At 38.3% G+C, this 26,308-nt stretch overlaps 2 protein-coding genes and 1 long non-coding RNA gene across 5 annotated transcripts in view; 2 read left to right on the top strand and 1 right to left on the bottom strand.

Annotated features, from left to right (window-relative positions):
* Window positions 1-9,214, top strand: part of LOC124287718 (high affinity cAMP-specific and IBMX-insensitive 3',5'-cyclic phosphodiesterase 8B-like) — a 235,100-nt gene extending 225,886 nt beyond the window's left edge. For all 3 annotated transcript variants that reach the window (XM_046724250.1, XM_046724252.1, XM_046724249.1), the window contains 6 exons: window positions 2,844-2,974; window positions 3,404-3,490; window positions 4,699-4,837; window positions 5,244-5,417; window positions 6,373-6,502; window positions 7,102-9,214. In XM_046724250.1, the coding sequence (XP_046580206.1) occupies window positions 2,844-2,974; window positions 3,404-3,490; window positions 4,699-4,837; window positions 5,244-5,417; window positions 6,373-6,502; window positions 7,102-7,277 (837 nt within the window). In that variant the 3' untranslated portion in view covers window positions 7,278-9,214. The remainder of the gene's footprint in view (window positions 1-2,843; window positions 2,975-3,403; window positions 3,491-4,698; window positions 4,838-5,243; window positions 5,418-6,372; window positions 6,503-7,101) is intronic.
* Window positions 9,215-12,199: 2,985 nt separating this feature from the next.
* On the top strand, window positions 12,200-15,896 carry LOC124287719. Its single transcript, XR_006901317.1, has 2 exons — window positions 12,200-14,435; window positions 14,542-15,896. It is a non-coding gene; the product is annotated as an uncharacterized LOC124287719 (long non-coding RNA).
* A 3,026-nt stretch (window positions 15,897-18,922) lies between these two features.
* LOC124287703 (peptidyl-prolyl cis-trans isomerase B-like) lies at window positions 18,923-25,076 on the bottom strand. The gene is given in 6 exon segments (XM_046724223.1): window positions 18,923-19,883; window positions 19,885-19,926; window positions 22,103-22,287; window positions 22,827-22,929; window positions 23,927-24,043; window positions 24,846-25,076. Coding segments are annotated over 6 exon segments (627 nt in total). The 5' UTR covers window positions 24,936-25,076; the 3' UTR covers window positions 18,923-19,793.
* Window positions 25,077-26,308: the final 1,232 nt, after the last annotated feature.

The following is a 26,308-nucleotide window of genomic DNA, read 5'->3' as shown; positions in this document are numbered from 1 at the left end:
AAAATAGCATAAAATGAAGCAGTTTTATCTAAGTTTTGTTATGCCATTCTGGATAAAAGTATAAATACCATGACATATATCACACCATTATCTCACTGAAATCATAATGTTTTCATACTACTTGTTTCAAAATCTCAATACATGTGTGATATACTCCTGAGGTAGTATTGTCACTCAATCCTGAAGCAGTAATGTGACTCAATCCTGAAGCAGTAATGTGACTCAATCCTGAAGCAGTATTGTGACTCAATCCTGAAGCAGTATTGTGACTCAATCCTGAAGCAGTATTATGACTCAATCCTGAGGCAGTATTGTGACTCAATCCTGAGGCAGTATTATGACTCAATCCTGAAGCAGTACTGTGACTCAATCCTGAAGCAGTATTGTGACTCAATCCTGAAGCAGTATTGTGACTCAATCCTGAGGCAGTATTGTGACTCAATCCTGAAGCAGTATTGTGACTCAATCCTGAGGCAGTATTATGACTCAATCCTGAAGCAGTACTGTGACTCAATCCTGAAGCAGTATTGTGACTCAATCCTGAAGCAGTATTGTGACTCAATCCTGAGGCAGTATTGTGACTCAATCCTGAGGCAGTATTATGACTCAATCCTGAAGCAGTATGGTGACTCAATCCTGAGGCAGTATTATGACTCAATCCTGAAGCAGTATTGTGACTCAATCCTGAAGCAGTATTGTGACTTAATCCTGACTCAATCCTGAAGCAGTATTGTGACTCAATCCTGAAGCAGTACTGTGACTCAATCCTGACTCAATCCTGAAGCAGTATTGTGACTCAATCCTGAATCAGTATTGTGACTCAATCCTGAGGCAGTACTGTGACTCAATCCTGAGGCAGTAATGTGACTCAATCCTGAAGCAGTATGGTGACTCAATCCTGAAGCAGTATTGTGACTCAATCCTGACTCAGTCCTGAAGCAGTATTGTGACTCAATCCTGAAGCAGTACTGTGACTCAATCCTGACTCAATCCTGAAGCAGTATTGTGACTCAATCCTGACTCAATCCTGAAGCAGTAATGTGACTCAATCCTGAAGCAGTATTGTGACTCAATCCTGAGGCAGTATTGTGACTCAATCCTGAGTCAGTAATGTGACTGAATCCTGAAGCAGTATGGTGACTCAATCCTGAAGCAGTACTGTGACTCAATCCTGAGGCAGTAATGTGACTCAATCCTGAGGCAGTATTGTGACTCAATCCTGAAGCAGTATTGTGACTCAATCCTGACTCAGTCCTGAAGCAGTATTGTGACTCAATCCTGAAGCAGTACTGTGACTCAATCCTGACTCAATCCTGAAGCAGTATGGTGACTCAATCCTGAAGCAGTAATGTGACTCAATCCTGAAGCAGTAATGTGACTCAATCCTGAAGCAGTAATGTGACTCAATCCTGAAGCAGTAATGTGACTCAATCCTGAAGCAGTATTGTGACTCAATCCTGAAGCAGTATTGTGACTCAATCCTGAGGCAGTACTGTGACTCAATCCTGAAGCAGTATTGTGACTCAATCCTGAAGCAGTATTGTGACTCAATCCTGAAGCAGTATTGTGACTCAATCCTGACTCAGTCCTGAAGCAGTATTGTGACTCAATCCTGAAGCAGTACTGTGACTCAATCCTGACTCAATCCTGAAGCAGTATGGTGACTCAATCCTGAGGCAGTATTGTGACTCAATCCTGAAGCAGTAATGTGACTCAATCCTGAGGCAGTAATGTGACTCAATCCTGAGGCAGTATGGTGACTCAATCCTGAAGCAGTATTGTGACTCAATCCTGAAGCAGTATTGTGACTCAATCCTGACTCAATCCTGAAGCAGTATTGTGACTCAATCCTGAAGCAGTACTGTGACTCAATCCTGACTCAATCCTGAAGCAGTATGGTGACTCAATCCTGAGGCAGTATTGTGACTCAATCCTGAGGCAGTATGGTGACTCAATCCTGAAGCAGTAATGTGACTCCATCCTGAGGTAATATTGTGACTCAATCCTGGGGTAGTATTGTGACTCAATCCTGCAATGGTAATTTTGATTCAACAATGCAGGGTATATCTGATTCATTTCAGTAGGGTATGTGTGATTGAACCTTGCAGTGAAATGTGTGATAATCCCTGGAGTGAAATGTGTCATTCAAGGCAGGTTGCATCAGTGTTCAGTGACCATGATACAATTATGAAATGTCCCTTGTAGTCATGGATATAAATCTCATCTTCAGTGTTATCTGTTTCACAAAGAATGCCTTCAATGGCAGTGGACCAGGTAGTACCAGTGACAGCAGTTGTATATGAGTTATGCCATGGAGAGTTATCTCCCTGTAAGCTACACTTTGGTCCATGCTGCAGCTGAGGTGGTTGTTAACTGAAGTTTCTGGCATGACAATAATTCTTGAGCCAACAGAGCAGAGACTTCTTGCACTGATGGATGTAGTGATGGTGTAGGGGGATGAAGGTAGCTGCAGAGGGTGTTCTGTATTAACCGTAATTAGCGTCCCATTGATCAAATTCTAAACAAATCTATGATGCAAACACTGCCTACTATGACAGAATTTACACTGATATACTAGCATACTGTCCTTGTCCAATGTATGTTACAGAAAACAATACTCGGAGCATAGTGAAAATTTTTCACTTCTATCTCTGCATACAAATTAGTTTGTTGTTTTGGTTTTCATTTGACAATGCACAGAGTCCTTATTATATGAGAGACTATATGCCATGTAGCCTCTGATTATGGTGAATACGGTACACTGACCCCACAGTGAGGTAACTGCAAGAGGAGATAGTAAACCTGAAACAACAGATGTTCTGATTATATGTGTTATTTTACAGAATGTGTTTGACCAAGGTGATGAAGTTGCAGCTCTGATTGCTGCTGTCATTCATGACGTTGACCACCCTGCCAGAACCAATGCGTTCCTCATCAACGACGGCAACAGCCTTGCGCTTCTCTATAATGATGTGTAAGATGTCTCCATAAATAGCCTCTATCCTATGCATGTTATACAATTAAACAACTGAGTGAGTGAGTGAGTGAGTGAGTTAGTTAGTCTGCCGCTGGAAACAATATTCTGGCAATATCGAGGCAGTGTACACCAGAAATGGGCGTTACACCATTAACCCTACCTTTAATATTAAAATAGTCGGTTTCATGAAAATATGTATGATATTTGTATTTTCTACACATCAGAAAGGTCAAATTTGGAAATTATTTGAGAATTGTTTTAATTTTTTGGTATTCATTAAAGGACAACAGTCCCAAATTGTATAAAACTGCATAAAATAGCAGTGTTTCATTAAAGGTATTTTTATTATCTTCTACGTTAGTGAAAGACTTTATGAAAAATATTTCACATAAGTTGACAAAACATAATTCTTACATTGTGTTTTAGGGCTGTACTGGAGAACCACCATGCAGCATTAGCATTCCAACTCACACACAGGGACGAGAATGTCAATATCTTCAAGAACCTGGAGAGGTCAGTATATCTTATGTCATGACTCTCTACAATCACCATCCTTTATTCCAACAACAGGTGGCAACAGGTGGCCAAGTTGTTTAAGTTGCTACAATAAACTATGTAGAGTTACTTCCCTTAATCATTCAAGGATTCACTGGTCCTATATCCCATTAAGATCTCTTGTCTGTCAGCACCGCTGTAACCTGTGGGGAATGTCCACAGTGTCTTGGTCAGGAGGAAACGAGTGGCTCAGTGTTCAGTGTGTAGTTTTGGTAGCCCACTGGTCTGTTTTCTAATCCCAGACTCACCATCGTTACGGTCATTAGTTGTACAGAATACCCATGTTTCCAGGTTTAACAGTGATGGAAAACAGAAGCTGCCTGAATCACTTTAGATAGTCCTCCCTATGACATATAGCTAGCATACTGTTCACAGGTTAAGTTGCTAGCAGTCCAGAGGAGGCATGATGGACTGCTCATTCCCCCCCTTTTTTAAAGCATTCATATGAATGAATCATTTCTTGGATCATTTCATTAAGTTTTGGCTTACAAATGCAAATAGGTCCCCAAAAGAGTCATTTGCTTGCATCTACTTTTTTATTATTTTAAGCACACAACCCAACATTTTGAAAAGGCTGTACATCCCCATCAGCGATAATCTCCAGGGTATACGTTACGATCACTCTCCACTATACCCTGGATGCATCTGCTGCTGGCCCGATGATTTCATTACCTCCCTTGGCTGTCTTTTTATCCAATCTGGTGTCTATCCTGGGAAGTTAGGCGAACCAATCACAACTCACTTTCACTTCTTAAATTATCTAACCATTTAAACTTGGCAACTCAATTGATGCAGAGGTACTCTTAAAGATGTAGAAGGAGTTCTTTTATATATTTTTTGAAAGTTTCAGATCTGTCACTTTGTCTGTATTATTTCCCCAAAAATCTGAGTGGTACTGCGAACAAACCTTCGCGACTGCGACCGCTATATTGTTGACACTGGCAAGCTCGGATGTAACGGTGGCTTAGCTGATTGGCTACTGTGAGAATGCGGAGCCAGCAAAGGGAGGTAATATAATTATCGGGCCAAGCTGTGGATGCATCCAGGGTATAGTGGAGAGTGATCGTAACGTATACCCTGGAGATTATCGAGGATGGTACCTCCCTTCATAAATGTAAAAAGGCTGCCTTTGATTTGTATGTCACTGACTGTATGACTGTTTACAGGGATGAGTATCGGCAGATGCGGCACATGATCATCGACATGGTGTTGGCAACTGAAATGAAACAGCATTTTGAGCATTTGTCAAAGTTTGTAAATAGTATCAACAAAAGTCCACTCCGGTCGGAGGAGGAGATGTCAGAGGTATGTTAGGTGGTTTTTGTATCTTGTGTACATGTATGTCATCTAAATCTAACAGTTCCAATTTGCTGTAGGACCAGTCTGATGATGATCTAGGCTAATGATTCAGTTAGCTTTAGTTTTTGTCTCAGAAACTCATTCTATTACTTAATATGACCATTCTCCATCTTTTGTGAACTTCATATCTGTTCTATTGCAAAGCTGATTATAGTCAAATCACCTTCTACAGTTTTTAAATATTTTTCTCTTGTTTGAAATATCAACCAAGGCCTATCCAAATAAAGAAACCATGTCTGAGTGGAAAAGAGCCATATTAAAACATTTTTGTTTGTATTTGTGACATATATTCAAAACTGTTTTGACTTAAATAATCGATGTAAACATTGAGTATGTCCTGTTGCTGTTACAGAGCAGTCACACGTCATATGAAACGCCGCTGTCCGTGGCCCAGCTGTCTACCCTGGAGAACCGCACCCTCATTAAGCGGATGTTGATAAAGTGTGCTGATGTCTCCAACCCAGTACGCCCCATTGATATGTGTGTTGAGTGGGCCAAGAGGATAGCTGAGGAGTACTTCAGTCAGGTAGGTGCTCCTGCATTCAGTATGTCGCAATATCTGGTTTAATTAGCAGAGAAACATATTCTATTTTCCTTTTTGAGGTCATTCATTGTTGATTAAACACCAGTAAATGTATCAATGATGGACGACCTTAAGATGTAAAAACAGACTCAATTTATTTCCATTTTACCATGACTGAAAAGCTTATTTTTAAAGTTGGCTATTGGGCTGGCACACTTTCACAGCAATGATGTGGTCTTCAAATTTAACCATTTAAATTAGATTATTTTTCAATGTCAGGGTAGATTATAGGTCTCAAAACCAGGGTGGTAAGAAATCATCATGATACATATACATAATAATAATAATAATAATAATAATAATATATATAGAGATTTATATAGCGCCAATATCCAGATGAGTCCTGCTCAAAGGCTCTTTCGTATGAGTCTGACAAGGAAAGAGTCACTCGGAACTGTAACATGATTTGAAAAAGAATGTTTTCAACATTCTCTTAAATGCACAGATTTTCTCTGCACTTTTAATGCCCAATGGGATGTTGTTCCAAAGCATAGGACCTGCTTTTGAGAAACATCTGTCTCCAAATGTCTTTGTTCTTGTACGTGGCACAACTAGTAACTGGGCACTACTAGAACGTAGGGAACGGGAGGGTTGATGGTACTGGATCAATTCATTGATGTATGATGGGCCAATACCGTGAAAAGCTTTGTATACAAGCACAAGAATCTTAAATTCTATCCGTTTGACTATTGTATATTACCAAACGATCATTCAACATGGCATCATGTCCAACTTACTCGCTGCAGATTTGGTTAAGTTGTAGTTGATGCTCCAACATTGTACAATATGTTCCTAATAAACAAGAAAACCTCAAACTTACATAACATTATTATTTTCTGACCAGTTTGGACAACCATGACATATTTAATTACTGGTCAGATTCTCATTCCTATTCCAGACTGACGAGGAGAAGGAGCGGAAGCTGCCAGTGGTGATGCCGGTGTTTGACCGCAAGTCCTGCAGTATACCCAAATCTCAAACTAGCTTCATTGATGTCTTCATCCAGACCATGTTTGAAGCATGGGATCGTAAGTGCTGTCATTAAAGTAGAAACATTCAACAGGATATACAAGTTCAAGTACTGTGCTTGTTGAATGACTTGAATGAGAGCATGAACAGGCCAAGGAATCATGGGTACTAGTAACCCTAATCTCATGGTACTACAGTTTCCAGTTGTTGTATTTTTCATAAAGGAAATTCAACAGGTGTAACTGTTTTTCAGAATATTTGTAAGTACCGATTATCGGTTACTGTGTGAAATTTATTCTTGCAGTAGAGATGGCTGATTCAAGCTATTGCTCACATTATAACTGGAATTCTTAAAAATTTGAAAAATAGATCCTTGGATAATTGGAGATGGAAAAGTATTTGTTTTACAATATTTTAATTAAATCTAATAAATATTTTGAGGTAGATGAAACCATGACGTGAAAGTACATTTTTGTTTGTTTCGTGACTGGTCCAAGTATATTGTCACTTCCTATATTCACCGATCTTGAAGGAATTTTAATAACTGAAATCAGCTCTGCTGAAACAATATAATTTTCTAAAAGATATTTGAATAAAATCATTTGGCATGACTAATGTTGAGTGGATCCTACAGTCAGGGATGTGTCTTGTATTGCAGAATTCAGTGACATCCCAGAACTGATGTCCCATCTCCATGACAACTACAAATACTGGAAGGACAAGGAGGACAGTGAGAAGGAGGAGATGGAGAAAGAGGGGGAAACTCAGGACAACATCATCCAAGATGACTGCAGTGAACAGGACACCATAGATGATGATTCGGGAAAAACATGATCCAGCCTCCATCTCCATAGCAACACGTCTTACTTACCTGAAGAGAGTGCCACATTTGATGGCAGTCATTTTCTAGTCGGCTCAGGAGGATATTTTCACCTCACGACTGATACAACTTCTAGCCTAGATACTACTTGCCCATAGCTATCATGTACCTGGGAGGATATATTTCTGAGAAAAATGGAAATTGAAGTTGTTCTTGTGCGAGTGCCAGTTGTTTTAATTCTTGAAGGAAGAAATGCTGAAATTAATATCCATTTTTCAAAATGCCAACAGGAAGAATGAAGTCTTTCAAGAGTGATGGACTTTTATCAAGGAAATATTTTATTCCATCCAAACTGTTACCAGACCAAGAACTGCACAAATTTGGAGAAAATACTAGGGACCTAGTAATGGGCTGTGTTGGATCAAGACAGGATCTTTCCTTGACAAGTGTTCCATTAAACGCAATACCTACTGTGAAATGTGATTGTATAAATTGTTTGAAGGAGTTTATATATATATATATATTTGTGAATGTACATTCTTCCCTATCCCTCCATGTTGGAGCAACTGGTTGTATTGCGTCCGTTGTGGAGACAGACGTGTAGGCCTCATGATGGACCTGCTACTGGTACCTGCATTTACTGAAACAGTCATGGTTAGGACAGACTGTGTGATGATGTCACAGTGAACACATGACACAGACTCTAGGTAGCACCCAGGATTGGACATCATGTCATTACCTGTCATCACAGCTTCGGTCTCTGTTCCAGATATGGACTTATGGATTTAAGTAGATTACATTCATTTTTATGAGGAGGAAGGCCAAGTATTTTGTCTGATGATATTTATTTTGAAATTCATTCCAGAATAAGGAGAAGTCTTCGTCATGGTCACTAAATCAAGTGGGCAATATTTCAGTGAATTGTGATCCTTGTTCCTTTTTATGTCCTGTGATTACACAGGTAGAATACTGACTGATGATGCAAGCAGATTAGGGTATACAGGTATGCTAACGAACTACCCAGACTGTACTATATCTATACTAATTTGTCAGGCTTTGTCTTTAATGCTGGCAATGTGATATGGTTATGGGGAGTCCAGTAGTAAAAGCACTGATTTGACATGCTGAAGACCCAGGTGTAATTTCCCAATTCAGGTCAGTGGATGAAGCTCATTTTCAGAGTTCTCAACTGTAACATGACAGGAATATTGATAAAATGTCCAAAGAGCAAACACTTTTAGACACAAACATTATAAGACAAGCATGATTAGTGAATTTAGAATGGAAGGAAATCATTTCACAAATTAGAAACACAACTGTCTGGAATAATCAAGGGATATTTATCATAGATAATATCTGGCTGATAAGAAAAATAGAAATACTCTTTTAGCAACTGTACTCACTAAATCTCTGTGAACTGTAAAAGTGAAAGGACTTTATTAGAGGACCTAATACTGACTATGTAGTCTTCTACCTTACTGTATGGGCACTGAGGAGATGGACATTCCACTCTGTGCCGCATACCACACATGTGCCAGTCTCAGGTCATAAAGTGATGTCATTATTTTGGTCAGTTGAGCATATTTATGAAATATTAATTTGGGAATATTTAACTTCATTGATGCATAATTCGGGAAGATGTCACATCTGTACAAACTTGCTAGAACTTTGGGGCATATTATGATTCATGTGTTATTTTAACCTTCTCAGGTGGATATGTTAAAATTGTGCATTCAATGTTTGAAGATTAATATGATATTAATCTTTTTGCATAAGTAATATGGACTTGTTTTATGAAACATTTAAGAACTAATTTCTACATGTTATCTATTCATAGTGTTCAACTACAGCCATCTAAAGTATGTAGACCTTTACTGAACACCCATCTGATGTCTGTCTGTAGGTGGTCAGAGTCAGGTATTTCTACAGGGATTAGTATTCACCAACTTTCTGTAATTATTTCTGATCGCTCACATAACATAAGCAAAACATAACTCTCCTTTACAGTAACACCTCATTTGTAGGGTTAATAATGCCCTCATTTCACAGGTTTCCAGATTAATGAATCATATGTACTGAGTGATGTACCATTGTGTATGTCTAGACAATACCAACAGTAATGGCTGGTAAGGCACTTAGTAAGATTACATTGGATCAAAAACATTACCGGTACTTGTTTTTTTAAATTATTGAATTGAACTGAAGGATTAGGATATAGAAGGATTTCTGGTACGTATCATTCAGTTGACCATTACTCTGGCCATTGTTTGAAACAGGCAGGTGAGAATGGAGAGGTGAGGTGTGTTGTTTTCAGTGAATGAGTTTATACCTGGGTTACGAATATATTTTTTCTCTTACAACAAAAGGTATGGCGTGAGTGGTTCTCAGCTGGCTGTGCAGAGTTGCCTCCCTTAGCAATGTAAGGGTTTGCTAATCATAGTTTTCATTCCCAGATTCACCTCGATTACGATCCTGTCTGCCAGCACCAGTCTCCGGGTTTTACCAAATGGTAAATGACTATGATATAACTGATATACTGTTCAGTCCGAAACCCCAATCACTCACTACAACATGAAACTAAGTTGCATTTATTGCCAGCCAAACATACTTCACAATTTTCTGCAGATGTTGTGAATTCAATGCAATTATGTATGAGCAGTTTTCTAACTGCATGAGTGCCCCCACTTTCTGGCCATTGTTAAGGACACCTGTAAGATTGTGTCTGGGCACTTGTTCCATATACATATGTTACCTTGAAGATCATCCATGGTACAACCTTTTGATACCTTGCCAACTGCAGTCAATCCAATGATATGTACATGTGTAAACATGGCACCCTAAATTATTTTTGTTGGTACCTTTCCCAGTTCTATCATTGATGTTTTTCTGAGGGTAAATTTTAAATGATTAGCATTAGAGAGTATTTTTATAGGTTGTTTCTATGTGAGTGTAAATTTATTAATCATCTGTCTTGTAAATGAAAAAGGTGATATGTATGTATAGATATTTCAAAGCATCAATTTTTTACATGTTATTTTATCCACTGTTTTTAGTTAAGCATTCTTGAAGTTCATAATATTTGAATGCTCATGTCGGTGACAGTATGATATTGTTACATGAGCTGTCAGATTATCAGCGTGTTCAATAACATACCTACCCTTTTATACCTTCAATTTCATTCTCCAACAGCCATGAAGCTCATGAATATGTTTATTACAGTTACGATGTTTGGGACTTATTGTGCCCAGTCCTCATTTTTACATCACTGATATATTTCACGTAGAACTGATTTACTACATTGATGTTCATGAGTTTAGGGGTGAAATGATAAACCTATGTACATGTCTTCATATTACATTTGTGATGGATTACAAGCTGGTAAATTAATATTTAGACCACACACTGTACAGATAATCATTAGTTTGTTTTGAATGATATTTATGGTTGTTATTTAAGGATGATATTTTTCATTAACTTAAGATATTATTTAAGGAGGGTTTTAGAAAATTAATCTCCTAGTTACCCTCTCAACATGGGATGTTTTGAACTGTTCGAGGGGCATTCTAGAAGTTGTAAGCAATAGGAATGACAAATCTTTATGGATGATCAACTTCTTTATTGTCCAATAGCGACATTTCGGGATAGATTCTTATATCAAGCATAAAAAATTTCTATACCGAAACGTCACTATTGCACAATAATGAAGTTACATATGTTATATTTGGGATTACACTTTCTTAGTAAAGTACAGATTCTAGTACTTTTAGGGGGTTGAGTCCCATCATGGAATCTGCAGTGGCTGAGCAGTCTAGGCGTCTGACTTTGTGTGCTGGAGATTAGGTGCCTGACTCTCAGGGTGTGGGTTCGAATCCCGGATGGGACTCAACCCAAAAAAAGTACTAGAATCTGTACTTTACTAAGAAAGTGTAATCCCAAATATAACATATGTTACATTTGACCACTTTCTAAAATGGCATTGTGTATTTCGTAATAAAGAAGTTGATCATCCATAAACACTTGTCATTCCTATGGGATGTTTTGCACCTACGTCTACCAAAGAACTCCAACACCAAATAATCAATGTTTGGCACCTCATCAACATTTGTTTCACATTATCAGGTACAGACAAAAACGTGGAGGATCTTTAAAACTTGGAACAAACAAGCATGCCTTTATGTGCTTCCTTAATCTATCATCACTGGTGATGTTTTCATATGACTACACTTACCGGTCATGGCTTATGACACATTAAGTGTAGTCGTATTTGAAACATCACTTGTTCTTTAACTCTTCCGTTTGTAGGAACCATTCTGCTGCTATTGTCTCTATCTCAGCACAATAATGCCAGTGTGTTATGGGACTGTATCATGGTACAACAGTACTGGTACATAAACTGATCATTTCACCCCTAATGATATTAGTCTGTGATAGTGTTTATTTGTAAATAATGTTTTTTCTTAATTCTGACTGTTTGCTTAATGTCTGCATTTGCCATGAAGCCTGAATCAAGGGTTCAACCTTTGACCTCTTAAGTTTGATTTGCATATATATGCATCGTGGTCCGTTGTGACATGTGATACTTTAGTTAATGTCCTGGACATGCGCTACATCAAAAGTAGGATGTGACCAACATATCTCATGGGATGTAAAGAAAATATTTATGTAGTTATCATTAGGCCAGACCAATTTTATTTCTTGTTTTACGGATCCGCCTGTCATATTTTTTCAAGAATAAGAAAAAAAATAAAAATTAATTTTCCCCACTCAAAACATAAAATTCTAATGTTTTTATAGGCCAAAAATGTAAACTTACAGAAATAGTTTTATTAGATTGTTTTTGGGGTTTTTTTTTGCCCCATATACACTTCATAATTTGCCAAAAGTAAAATACTTTGAGTATTTAGAAGGAATATTACTTTGGCTGGTGATTTTATTTTTATTTTTTTTCCCCTCCTGCCTTTAGGTTTTCTGAGGACAAAAATCCGTAAAACAAGAAAGATGTAAAACAATTACAAAATAATATGAGTTGGAAATCTGCATACAGTGGAAGCATTCTAAACCGGCATTTGTTGGGACCGGCAAAAAATGCCGGTATAGAGGGCATGCCGGTTTAGAGAACTTTTCCCTTTTCAACCGAGAATGATCTTCCGTGTGCCGTAAAACCGGATTAGAGGGCGTGTAAATGATCATAAATTTACTAGCTTCTGCCGGGACCATATTCTGGTGCCGATATTGAGAGCATGCTAGCATCAGCCGGGACCAAATTCTGGTGCCGATATTGAGAGCATGCCAGATTGGAGGGCTGCCGGTTTAGAGGGCTTCCACTGTATATGTTTAACATTTCCCTATGTAGTTTGGGTCCTTGGGTCTTTGATATTTTTTTCTGTAGTATATTGAGGACATTTCATCTTAATTTTTAACAATGTCATATTTTAACATTATTGAAGTGAGTGCTGAAACAACACATGAACCTGACTGTTTAGTGTCCGGTGCAAGCACCCACTTATCAGTCATCCTTAGACACTGATTGTGTGGAATATGGTAGTTTGACATTTAAAATATCACAAGCAGTATGAACCTCATATATTAATACACCTGAAGATGTGTATATATACATTTATATGATTGTCCACTTACTATGAGAAAACAACATACATGTTTTATGCATTATTAATCATATCAACTGGATTACTATACAATTTATTCCAGTGTTTTACAATAAAAGTTTCAATAAGCATGGATGGTCTGAACTTGAAATCATGCTATAATCCTATTAAACACACTGGATGAAAATATACTACAAACACTGATAGTAGTAAATAGCATCAACAGACAAATGGAAATTATTCTACTCCGTATATGTAAAGTGGCAAAGTGTCAAGTTTACGAAAGTTAGCTTCCTTTCTAATGACATTCTGTAGGGAATCCTACTTTGTTCTCTGGGAAAGTCTATTCTGATCGCCAAGAAAACCAAGTAATGTTAGTAAAGTTCCAAGGGGGTGTATGAAACATTGTTTATACTTCTATGCCAGTGTGGAAGAGAAACTGAAAATTTATAGGAGAACTCTAAGAATGTATATTAAACCCTTAACAGATTGCATGTAATGTCAGAGACTGCTTTAGAGATGATCCAACACTATGAAGATCTTCCTCTGCTACCATCAAGGCACATGTTGATAACACACCCTACATGATTATGGACAAATGACGATCAACGACTCTCGTCACAATTCCAGTACAGTTGGTTTGGCGTCTCTCATAAGACAACTATGTACACTCTTAGGAATGATCTGGAAATGACGTATGACAAAGGTTTCAGCTCACTTGGTTCCAGGGTCTCCAAACCCTCTTAAGAATCACTCAACGTTGATCATCTCTGATGAGAATGTACGTGGTTTTGTTAAACCCAACAGGTTGTAAGCTTGGATGAGTTTTGGTTCAGCAGCTTCAGCTGAAGACTTAACAACAGTCGGAGCAGTGGAAACATCTCACACTCCTCCCAAACGAGGGCAAACTCTGTTTTGTCAGTGTTCTGGGATTACAAAGGAGTCGTACTACGGATTACCTAAAAATACTAGACCATTAGTGGCCAATAAAATGCTGGAGCAAATGTACAAGCATATCCAGGCCAGATGCTGAAGCAACTAAAGGTGTTTTCTCCTACCAGGACAATGCACCTGTGCGTAAGTCTGTTGTCGCCCATGGCTGCAATGCATGACTGTTGCTTTGAAGTCATTGAACATCCTCCTTTTCACCAGTTTTGGCACTGTCAGAATCCTGTCTCTTCAAAAACTTGAGGAAAGAAATGAGTGAAGAGTATCAGGCACAATGTGGTGACATTATTTCTCCTCCGGAGTACTATTACACCATCTGGTATTACACTTCTGGTAGGAATGTAGACAAGTAGGTCTAGTGGATAGCTTGACCCAGACCACAACAATAACCTGTCTAGATAAGTAGGTCTAGTGGATAGCTTGACCCAGACTACTACAATAACCTGTCTAGACAAGTAGGTCTAGTGGATAGCTTGACCCAGACCACTATAAGGGCCTGTCTAGACAAGTAGGTCTAGTGGATAGCTTGATCCAGACAGCTACAGGGGCCTGGCTAGACAAGTAGGTCTAGTGGATAGCTTGATCCAGACCGCTACAGGGGCCTGGCTAGACAAGTAGGTCTAGTGGATAGCTTGATCCAGACCGCTACAGGGGCCTGGCTAAACAAATAGGTCTAGTGGATAGCTTGATCCAGACCGCTACAGGGGCCTGGCTAGACAAGTAGGTCTAGTTGATAGCCTACAAAGGACCTGATTAAAAACATTAAGTTTGATATACCCTTTCAGCCATTCATTCTTGTGTGATAAGCAGATTTTCGTTTCAATGTTTGAAATATGTGAGGTGTTGTTGACATGCTCTGAGGGTGAGCTATGTTTGAAATATGTGAGGTGTTATTGACATGCTCTAAGGGGTGAGCTATGTTTGAAATATGTGAGGTGTTGTTGACATGCTCTGAGGGTGAGTTATGACTATGGGACAGGTACTGGAGGAGGGCCACTAACTCAGGCACTATGCAATAACAAGACACCTTTACAGGAATCTTGACAATCACGTAGTATTACATGCACCCCTGGACAGTCATGTCCAAAGGGGAGACATAAGACATGGATTAAGTGCAAGAAGTTTGGCTACCTATGAACGCAGACATCAATTGGGTCTGGACAAATAGACCATTCAAAAGTGTATTTGCGAATTTTGATTGTCATAATAACTGTTGCTAATACAGGAAAGTTGAGTGAGTAAATATTGATTAAAGCCGCATCAGCAATTTTGAAGCTATTCATTGTGATTAAAGGAATGGATGTTTTTCATCACCAAATACTGTTTATAGGAAATAGCTATCTTTAGGCATTAATTTGACACACGTTTTAAGCCTATTTGCTGTTATCCAATATTTTCCCATATATATAGGCACATACAACCTTTGATCAGTAAATACAACAATAAATGGCACACTTCAACTGTTAAAGATTTTATCACTGTTAACATATGAAAATATGGATCCTTTTCTGTTGCTGTTCAGATTTTAATATTACTTTAACATATATTTGATATTTGTAAAGATATATTATAGAATCTATTTTTTCTTAATTGTTACAATTTCATTTCTTCTTTGATATGAATAATAACAACAGTACTGGTTTTTCAAATATTGTCTTCAAATGGCCAATGTCTTGAAACCTGACAAACTCAAACAGCATGACAGCTATGGTATTGTAGAGACATGTCATAAAAGATATGTACTTATAGAGATATATATTTTCTGGGAAACAAGAGGGCAGTATTGACTCTGTATGGTCAGTGGACTCGGAAGACATTGACCATAGGGGGGGTTATACATCATCTCGGTTCATCTCCGTCGACAGCTACAGTGGACTGTAACAATCTGCATGGATTCATGTAGAGCTAGGGCTGCTACTTCTTAACAAGCAAATATTGTGCTGTCAATTTGTTGAAATAAATCTATGTTATTATGTTACATTGTTGTGTACATATGGCATATGTAATTATAAAGTATGTATGTTGTATTATAATTCAGATTTGAAAATGGTTATTAACTAAAGTGTTGTTCATACATGACGTGTTTTTGTTTTGCCTTGTTTTACTCAACCACATTTCAAGTGAGCTTGGTTTAATGCTCCTGAGATCAGTACTTAACCTATCATATTAAAGACTGACACGTCATTGTATCCCAATAGATAGATTCTCATGTTGATCACTGGATTGTGTGGTCCAGACTTGTTTATTTACAGACCGCTGCCATACAGCTGGACTATTGAGTCCAATGTTCATCAAAAAACAAACCTGTCATGTTAATCATTCCTCAACTTAACAAGGCGGTTCAAATAAATGTGGGGATGCATGGACAGAATTATCCCTATAATGTTTGTGAATATACACCAGAGGTAAAGAATGAGTCATATAGATACACACCTGACCCCGATTTCTCGAAACAAACTTAACTTTTTACTCAAATTTCAAACTGAGTTTGACAATTTGAAACAGCTGAATTTTTAACTCAGCTGCAGTTTAAAAATAAAAAAGGCCAAATAACTTAAGTAATCTATTCACCAAACTCAAATTGTCTACTACATTTGAGTTTAATATTGATTTCAGTTCATTCTGGGAAATGCGTTTTCTCAAATTTGAGTAAAAACTCTAACTTAAGTCAAAACTCAGACATAAGGTTGTTTCGAGAAATCGGGGCCTGGGTGTGTAATCAAGGTAATATGGTATTAAGACACTTGACGACATGCCCTCTGTTACAGGCTGCAGGCATGTACACGTGAAATGTGGTTTTACTGTTTTTTGTAATGTCACAGACAACAGAATGGATTTCACACAAGGTTTAGCGGAACTGAAACTGTGTCTTCAGCATGTTAACACTCTCCTCCCTCCCCCATCTACCTACGTGTAACACCCTGTGAAGATCCGGGCTCGAATTGGTTTTCAGCAACCCATGCCTGTCATAAGAGGTGACTAAGGGAATCAGAAGGGCTGACTTGGTTGACACGCCATTGTACTTCATGAGTAGATCAATGCTCATGTTGTTGATCAATGGATTGTCTTGTCTAGCCTTGATTATTTACAGACCATCCCCATATAGTTGTACCATATATATATCTCCAACAAAACATGAACTGTAAAGTGTTGAGTGATGTGACAGGTCAGCACACAGTGCAATATATGGCAAGTCTAGATTTCCACAGTTTCAGATCTGAAAATGATAGTCTCTGGGCTCCTTTTCATTACATTTTATGATTATAATTTAGGAACTGTTTCTTTTTTAAAATATGTTCGTTTTAGAGACTAGATGCAAGTCTATTGAAACCCGTAAGAATGAGTCTTGTGAGCATGACAAACACACTACTGAAGGGTGCGAAGAAATGCTAACAATGTATCAGTGTATTCCAGGCATGTATCATCAGGGAGACAATCACAATGCCAATTTGTGCCCCCCTTGTTCCTGTGTCTCTGTTAGGCTGAGTGAGTGGAAACACTGCTATCTTTCCAGCCATACCTCAGCAGCCTGTAACTAATAGTCTGGACCAGGCAAACCAGCTGCTAAATGGTGAGGAACAGTCAGCTGCTCCACTCCTTATGCCAGTTTCTCATGACCAGCATGAGCTATGGGGACTTCTTGGGAATAATCAGGTTTCTTAATAATATACATCTGTGCATAAAATAAGCACCACCCTATATTTTTACCAATTATTTTTGTCTGAAATGAAATTTTAAACTCTTTCACAAAATAACCTTTATAATTTGACAGAACAAGCATTTAACATTTAAAAAAATGAAAACATCATTGAAATGACCATGTATTTTAATTAGGATAATTGCCTATATTTAAAACAGGTGTTTTTCTGTCCTAAAACAAGTTACCTCATTTTGAAAAGTGAAAGTAATAATTGATTGTTGTGTGGCCTATAAATTAATTATTTATTGTGAATCGATGAAAGTTTGTAAACAAAGCTTTAGGAAAAGTTAGTCAAACAGAAAAAAAAGAAAATTTTAAAATGCAGTAGAAGTTGCTTTACAAAAAAACAAACATTTTACCTGTAATTATCAGTATCCTGCAAGAAGTATTTATTCTTTACAATAAACTCTAATTTATTCCTAAATCTTATTAATGTGGCCTTTTTCACTTATTGTCAATTAGCAATCTGAATTGTTGGAAAAGGTCTGAATCTTTGACATTCGGGTTCTTCCTGATTATGCATAATTAAAGCTTACTTGATGTGTAAATGTCATCTTGGTATACATAAAACGCCACTGTCGAAGTTGCTCTGTATGTATCATCCAGGCGCGATTCTGTAGAATATTTATCCAAATAATCTTATGGCGTTGATTGCAAGCTTTCATCTCTAATCGTTTATGTGGAGTTTGCTTTCTAAGCTGGAGTCCAATTATTAACAGAATCGTTATTTTTAGTCAAAACTTAATTTAATTGTGTAGTTTGAGCAGGAGAGGAATAGTTATTTTGGGTAAAATTCAGTCGCATCACATTTTCATCAACATTTTCTGTCATAAAGAATAGAAAAGTTTATGGTATTTGTAAAACTGTCAGTGGATAAAGCTTCTGTAACTACAGGTTGATTAAATTGATGGCAATACCCTAACTTTTCTGTAGCATCACATATTTTCAAAATAGGGTGGTGTTTAATTAATGCACGGGTGTATATGTACGTTATTACATATTCGCAACATTTGTTTGTTGTTCAACAATACACTCAGCATTATTCCAGCTACACTCAGCATTATTCCAGCTACACTCAGCATTATTCCAGCTACACTCAGCATTATTCCAGCTATACTCAGCATTATTCCAGCTACACTCAGCATTATTCCAGCTACACTCAGCAGACAGCATTATTCCAGCTACACTCAGCATTATTCCAGCTATACTCAGCATTATTCCAGCTACATGATGACTGCCTGTAAACAACTAAAGTCTGGATCAGACTCTCCTGTGATTTACAATACATGTGCACCTTGCCAGGATATACTGAAACAGGGAAGACAGTCCAAGTCTGACCTTCATCCCTTGTGATCAGCAAAAAAATTCTTCAACAGAATCCCACATCATAACATGCACGATAGAATCTTTACAAAACTTTTATTCCAGAGATTAGAAATGATCTGTCATTTGAGCACATGACATATATAGATCCAGTTAACAATGGTCCAAAGTAAAAATGGTTGACCCTTAAACAAATAAATAAAATCCCTCTTGTACATAGCGTCCAGGAAGACACAACAAACATGGAACACATAATATAGCTGAACAAATTCTAAAATAACTCATTCAACAAGTTACCAAATTTTATTTCCCTAACAGATTAGGAGGAATTGAAAACTTTCAAAACTTATGTTATGTAAATGCAGTCATGTAGTGACAGCATTGACTGCAAAAAGTTGATAGTATATTCATTCATAACCATTTCTTTCAATGCTATTTTGGGTTCCATGGTGCACCACTGCCAGCATGCTGAAGACATCAGGGCCTGCTGGATGAAATGTACACAATAATGGACGCTTCCACACATCTGTTGTGAACCTATGGCTCTTTGGTCACATCAGGTACAGAGGATTTACACGGTTTGTTGAGACTGTAGTTAGTATTGCATATATGTTAGTAATTTATAGTTAGCTGAAAGTAAATTTCAAGTACAGAACCTGTAACAATGAATATACCTGAAGATAGGGACAACTTCTGTTCTCTCAAGTTCACAAATATATATGCACACTCTCACAAGTATCCAAAGTATGAGGCTTTCAAACAATCATTTCAATGGTCATAAAGTAAACTGACCGACAGACACATTATTGAATAAAATATGTCTGTCTGAAAGTAAACTTGGTAATTGACTAACAAAAATATGGAATAGAATTTCCTGGCTTTTTCAATAAATGTATTCCTAAATAGAAGTAACGCCTCACACCTTGGATATCCAACACAGCAACAGCTGTTTTCTAATCAGCTGCTTTCTTTTCCACTGCAAATGGTTTTTCTACTTCAATGCTTCCACTCTCTGCAATTATAACATCCTTGGATGGCTTGTCTCCGGGGATTGGTTTTGACCTTTTCAATTTTACGTACCACTTCCTGCAGAAGAAAAACAGATGAACTTGTACAAGTCTACTTAATGATTTCTGACTCATGTTAAACATTTCCTCTGTGGAAGAAATATATCCATGCTTGACAATGTTGACTGGTGCAGAAATACCAAGGAAATTCAAACTTTCAACACAGATAAATCCTGTAGTTCATTTTGCAATGTCATTGATAATCACGAAAATGCTCTGTTTGGCATTTTAGAAGTGGTCAAGTAACCAAAACAGGTAAGACACTTTATGGATGACAACTACTTAATAGATACAGATTCTTATACCGTAGTCAAGCATGATAATATAATAATATAGCTCATCTGTAATGTGCTTGACTCCACAACACTTGGCCATGCTCTCAGCACTAACAGTAAGGAGAGAAACATGAGGAAAGGGGAATATCTCTATAGTCTGTTTGCAGTGAAAATGTACCGATGAATTTCACTTTAAACAAAAAAGTAAATCAAATAAAATGAAATTAAGATTGCAAATCCTCATAATTTTACCTTGCCAATTGAACATTTAAATCGTTTAACAAAAGATCATAGTTTTAATGCGCTATTACTGGTTTGTAATACAAGGGGGTATATAGAATGGTTCTTCAGAGTTCACTGGACACTTACTTAACTACCACTACAAACACTCCTTAGCTCACTAAATAACAACTTAACCTTCAAAGCCTTAGGTATATTTCTAATCAAAATTGGCCTCTCAAGGTTTCCATATCTTTCAGTCATAATCACCGTCTTTTGATCTAACACTAAATGGCCTGGCGGGCCTGTGTACGAAATATGTTTAAGGTTGGGAAAGCACACATAAAATCATCATGACGTAGTACTTCACTCTTCCTTGACAATGGCATGAGAATGTATACTGAAATGACACATGATAATACAATAAAGACTTTGTCATCCATAAAGTGCCTTACCTTCCATAATCATGAAAATGTACAGAATAATTGTTTGCTGATCCTCAAAGACTTCAGTTTGACTACAATTACACTTAAAAGTTCAAACTGGCTCTTGATCAATTTGTGATATTGGACATAATGAACAGTCAAATTTCTAGTGTCAAGTCATGACAGGTTTGGCAACACACTGTTGTACAATAGAAAGCACTTGACCAGTGTTGGAAGGTTTGCCAGTACACTGTAGTACAAGGTATCACACTCTCCAGTGTTGACAGGTTTGGCAATAAGGAAGGACAACATTGTATGGATGACACTGTAGTACTATGTACAACAATGTCCAGTGTTCACAGGTTCGGCTATACATTCCATTGTAATGTACCATATTTCCTCTGATAAGCACCAGGCCAGGTCTCTATTATTATATATGGGTATTTATATAGCGATATAGTCCATTCCATCTACATGCATGCTCAAAGCTTTGTTTACCCTCGATCACTGGTTGTCAATCTTGACGGCACATCATATTTTTCAATCTCAACTCCCTGGGGTGTATACAACTCGTGCAGCCACTAGGCACACCAAGTTGATTTCCCATCCTAATGAGCGCCAGGGGTGAAGCAGCGGTTTATAAGATAAGCGTCGGGCCTCTAATAAGCGCTAGGTATGTTTTGTATAAATGTCTTCGTTCTTGATCCAAACATACATTTATTAAAGAATGGTCCCTAAATTTGACGTAACGCTCATTAACGATTAATTACAGTACACCCAGTAAGCGCAATAAGTGCCGGGTCTCCAGTAAGTGCCAGGCAGTTATTAGAAGAAACATGGTTCCTCAACAGCACTACCTACCTTGTTTGAGAATGTGTTGCTGACAATAACACCACATTTTTGTGATACAATGAATCTATATGGGAAATCAGAAACGGAAATGGAAGGTCCCTCAAACCTGTCAACACTCATACCCATAAAAATGCTTACTTACACCTGCAATCATACACAGCAGCATACACCTGGAATACACAATAACATACACCTCCAATAACACAATGCAACAAACACCTGCAATCACACACCTGCAATACACAATAACATACACCTCCAATAACACAATGCAACAAACACCTGCGATCACACCTCCCAATAACACAATGCAACAAACACCTGCGATCACACACCTGAAAACACAATAACATACACCTCCAATAACACAATGCAACAAACACCTGCAATCACACACATTAGCAAGACCAGTCAGGACACTCACCATTCCTTCAACAACTTTCCCGAAAACAACGTGTCGTCCATCCAGCCAGTCAGTCTTCTTTACTGTGAGGAAGAACTGTGAACCATTTGTGTCCTTGCCAGCATTAGCCATCGACAACCAGCCTGCTCCATAGTGCTTCAGCTTGAAATTCTCATCAGGGAAGCGATCTCCATAGATGCTCTTGCCTGGATGAAAGGACATTATAGTCTCAATGCAGGGAATTATCTGGCTATTCTCAGAAGCAGATACACAAATCTATTGAAAATGTCCATAACAATTAAGTAGTAACTGCGTTGGAATAATTTCCAAATCAGAATATTTCATTCCAATTTTGCAAGGATGACTTCTCAAAAAGGAAAAAAAGACCTTGCTATTTCATAAAATCCAACTCTAAAATATCTGACTTTGAGAATGTATGATGGAATATTCACAATAACTACATACTATTCCAGGTATTTGGGTTTTTAAAAATGTTTTGAATAATATTTCAGTCACGTCAAAGCATGACATGTCAGTTTGGGGAAAGGACCCAAACAAGCAACATTGGTGAACGTCTTTAGCACATGTATGAGCACATTCCCGTGCATGACCAAATAAACAGCTAATCCTCAATTACCAAGAGTCATGTCTCCATTCTGAAATGATGAATACCCTGGATCTTGTGACCTCTGCTATTCAATCAACAGTCTTTCTAAATGAGAATGCACACAGTGTCAACAAGTACCTCCGGTTCCATCTCCACGAGTGAAGTCTCCTCCCTGGATCATGAAGTCCTTGATAACCCGGTGGAACTTGCTGCCCTTGTAGGTTAGAGTCTTTCCTCCATCCTGAAATTGACACGGTTACAATACAGCACTGGAGCAAAAGAACAGCAACAGAAAAATCCTATCTGGTATCCAGGACAACCAATATAAAAGACATTTTTTCACATGTGCGCCTTATATTTTGATGTAATATAGTTTGTCTTTTAGTGACACCCAGTATTAATCGAGAGTAACCTCCCTTGCTCCACTGCCACCTGCTTCGTCCTACTGAACCCCAGCAACCATGTGCATACATAAAGCTACAGCATTTAAACTTTGGTGTTGAGTGTCCTTTTGCGATCCCACAGAGTAAGGCCAAAAGAAGCAGATGGAGAGAAGGGATATTGATGACATAACTTATGGACGTCTTAACATGGCTGTCATACTGACACAGTAGCAAGGTGTGAAAAGCATGGATGCACCACCAAGGCCAAGTTTGTTGTAACCTGAAAATGACTTGTGTCAGTGGATGAAAGATGCATGAGAGAATCACAAGATTAACGAACTCTGCATGTGAAGAACTAGGAGGAGATCGAATGGTCTCCCAGGAGAGATCATGGGTTCTGCGATACCCTCCTGAGTAGTGAGACATAGGCTATGACAATGGGTTTCATACCATGTCTAAACTTTGCAAAAAATTCTGTATATAGTTATGAAAAATAAAATGAAATACAATTAATGGAAACCACCGCAAGGTGGTAAAAGCATTATTAAGCCTATTTCTATATTATGGTATCATGCCATTTGTACTTGCAAATTTGCACAAACCTTTGGTAATTATTTTCACATTTCATAGCAGTTTGAGAATGAAAATGTTGAAACACCAAACTTCACAAAGCTGTTTCATTACAGCCTGTAAATATATCTATCAGCCAAGTCAAAACTTGGGCTTCCATTCCCCATTTTGCTCATCTCAGCCTTACTGCAAGCAGGATATTCCAAGCGTCCAAATTCTGGTATCCCAGCTCTGGCACTTTTACAGAAGCATAATAAACCGTTCACAAAACTTGACAGCTCTTACCTCAAAACCTTCAGCCAGTGACTTAAAATTCTTGACGGTTTTGGGGACCGTTTTTCCAAAGAGACCAATAACAATTCTTCCAGCTTTCTCCCCGCCAATGGTAATGTCAAAGTAGACCTGAAGAGAACATTAATAAATTATGTTCTGATGTATGTAAAAATAAACAACCCTTCTTACATTTGTTTGCTGGTTGTTTTTTGAGTGAGTGAGTGAGTGAGTGAGTGAGTGAGTGAGTGAGTGAGTGAGTGAGTGAGTGAGTGAGTGAGTGAGTGAGTGAGTGAGTGAGTGAGTGAGTGAGTGAGTGAGTGAGTGAGTGAGTGAGTGAGTGAGTGAGTGAGTGAGTGAAGTTTAGTTTTACACCACTTTTAGCAATATTCCAGCAATATCACGTCGGGGAACACCAGAAATGGGCGTCACACGTTGTACGCACGTGGGGAATTGAACACGGATCTTCGTCGTGACGAGCGAACGCTTTAACCACTGGGCTATAGCACCATTGAAATGTCTTCTATTTATTATGATTATTTTGTGGGGTTAAGGGGTAGGCTTTCTATAAAAACCATTTATTATTAGGCATAGAATGATGAAAAAACACAAAAACGGGAATTACAGGCGGAAATCTTTCAGTCTTTTCAGAAATAATACATTAAAAAGCAAAGTAATATACAAAAGGCATACTCAGCCACTGAAAGTGAAATCCAATTAGGATACTAGTCTAAGGGAGACAACTCTGAGCACTATTTACCCTACATATCGATCCTGCCTTGCACGTTTACAAAATGATTCTGTTGTTATATTTATTTGAACATTCATCAAATTCCATTGCATATTCTTTGATGATCGTGTAAAAGACACAGATTTTAACGAGGTTCTCACTTAAATAGGCGAATGAGAAAAATTACTTCTTTCATCAACAAACCTTATCAGTCACTTTCGGTCCTTTGGGTGTATCGTCCGCAAATACATAAAATGGCAAAGCCACGACTAATATAATCGTAGCCACTAACATTATGAGGTATTTTCTCTGGATTGCCACTCTTTTCAACGCCCTGAGTCGGCGGGTAAACGACTCGAATGCTATGGTTGTAGTTGCCGGTCGGGTCGCCACGCGACTTCCTCAAATGCAGGGAGCAGCGACAAGGTGGAATGATTTGATTGGCTGAAAGTAAAACGGACGTGGCACAGACAAGAAGACGGGCTGTATCCACTAGTTGTTTGGCTGCAAGCCATGAGTCGATACGGGTGTCGTGTCAGTACACTAACAATACAACCATATTTCATGTGACGTTGGATATCATCAGATTATAAGCTTTAAACGACTGAAGGTGTGTCGGAGTCTTGCTAAACCCAGGAGAGATGTTACAGGCAGATATCTCCCTCCCAAGTTGTTACCCAGTTTGGGGAAAAGAGAGACTATGTGTACACATTTTATTTGAGGAGGTAATTTTGAAGGCTCATGCTCACATAGACACAAGCACTCGTGACTCCTTAATTAAGACTCGTAAACAAAATAAAAACGATCCTCCAGTATCTATGCGCACGCACTTTGGGTGGACGTAAGTTGTATGCTATTTTTGAATGGGGTTGTCATTTGTTGAATATGATCCTCAAAGTCACGGATATTTTGCTCAAATCAGTCCCACAATTTTGAAATATTTAGAAGGACAGAGAGAGAGACAGACAGACTCACATACACATGCATACATACATACATACATACATACATACCGGTACATACATACATACATACATACAGAGCTATGTTACTGCATGTGTTGGATGGGATAACGATGGAGAGTGATGAAATTACATGTATAAGCTTCATATGTTAATTGTATGTGCGTGTTCGGAATGAAAAGCTCGTGGAATCCGCAGTGTCTGCATGTCTGCTTTTAAATATTCTGAATGCCTGACAATGGTGAGGTGAGGTGAAAGTGGGTTTTACGTCGTACTTGTGAATATTTCGCTCATATGACGACGTGCATGCGTGTGTATGTGTATGTGCGGCTGTTTGTACTAGCCCAGACTTAAGCTGGTTTTATAGTGCTAGCCCACTGAGATACCATGCCGCAGTGAAGCATGAATACCCCACTCGGACACATTATACTGACTCCGAGCCGACCAGTCCTTGTTGTACCCATTAATGCCGAGCGTCAGGCAGGGACCAACAAGTACCATATTTTAACGTCTTATGGTATGACGCGGTCGGGTATCGAACCCGCGACCTTCCGCTCTCCGGGCGGACGCTCTAACCACTACACCGGGGAGGCGGTCTGCCTGACAATGGAGGGCAATGTGATATATATATTGAGAACCAAAGAAAGTAAGTGAGTTGATTTTCATTTGAAAAGTGATAATATATCAACATAATTAACTGTACGG

Source organism: Haliotis rubra, unplaced genomic scaffold (assembly GCF_003918875.1).
Source record: "Haliotis rubra isolate DU_JTF1 unplaced genomic scaffold, ASM391887v1 Scf405, whole genome shotgun sequence".
In the NCBI taxonomy this organism is placed as follows: Eukaryota; Metazoa; Mollusca; class Gastropoda; order Lepetellida; family Haliotidae; genus Haliotis; species Haliotis rubra.
This window is presented reverse-complemented; position numbering and strand designations above follow the sequence as displayed.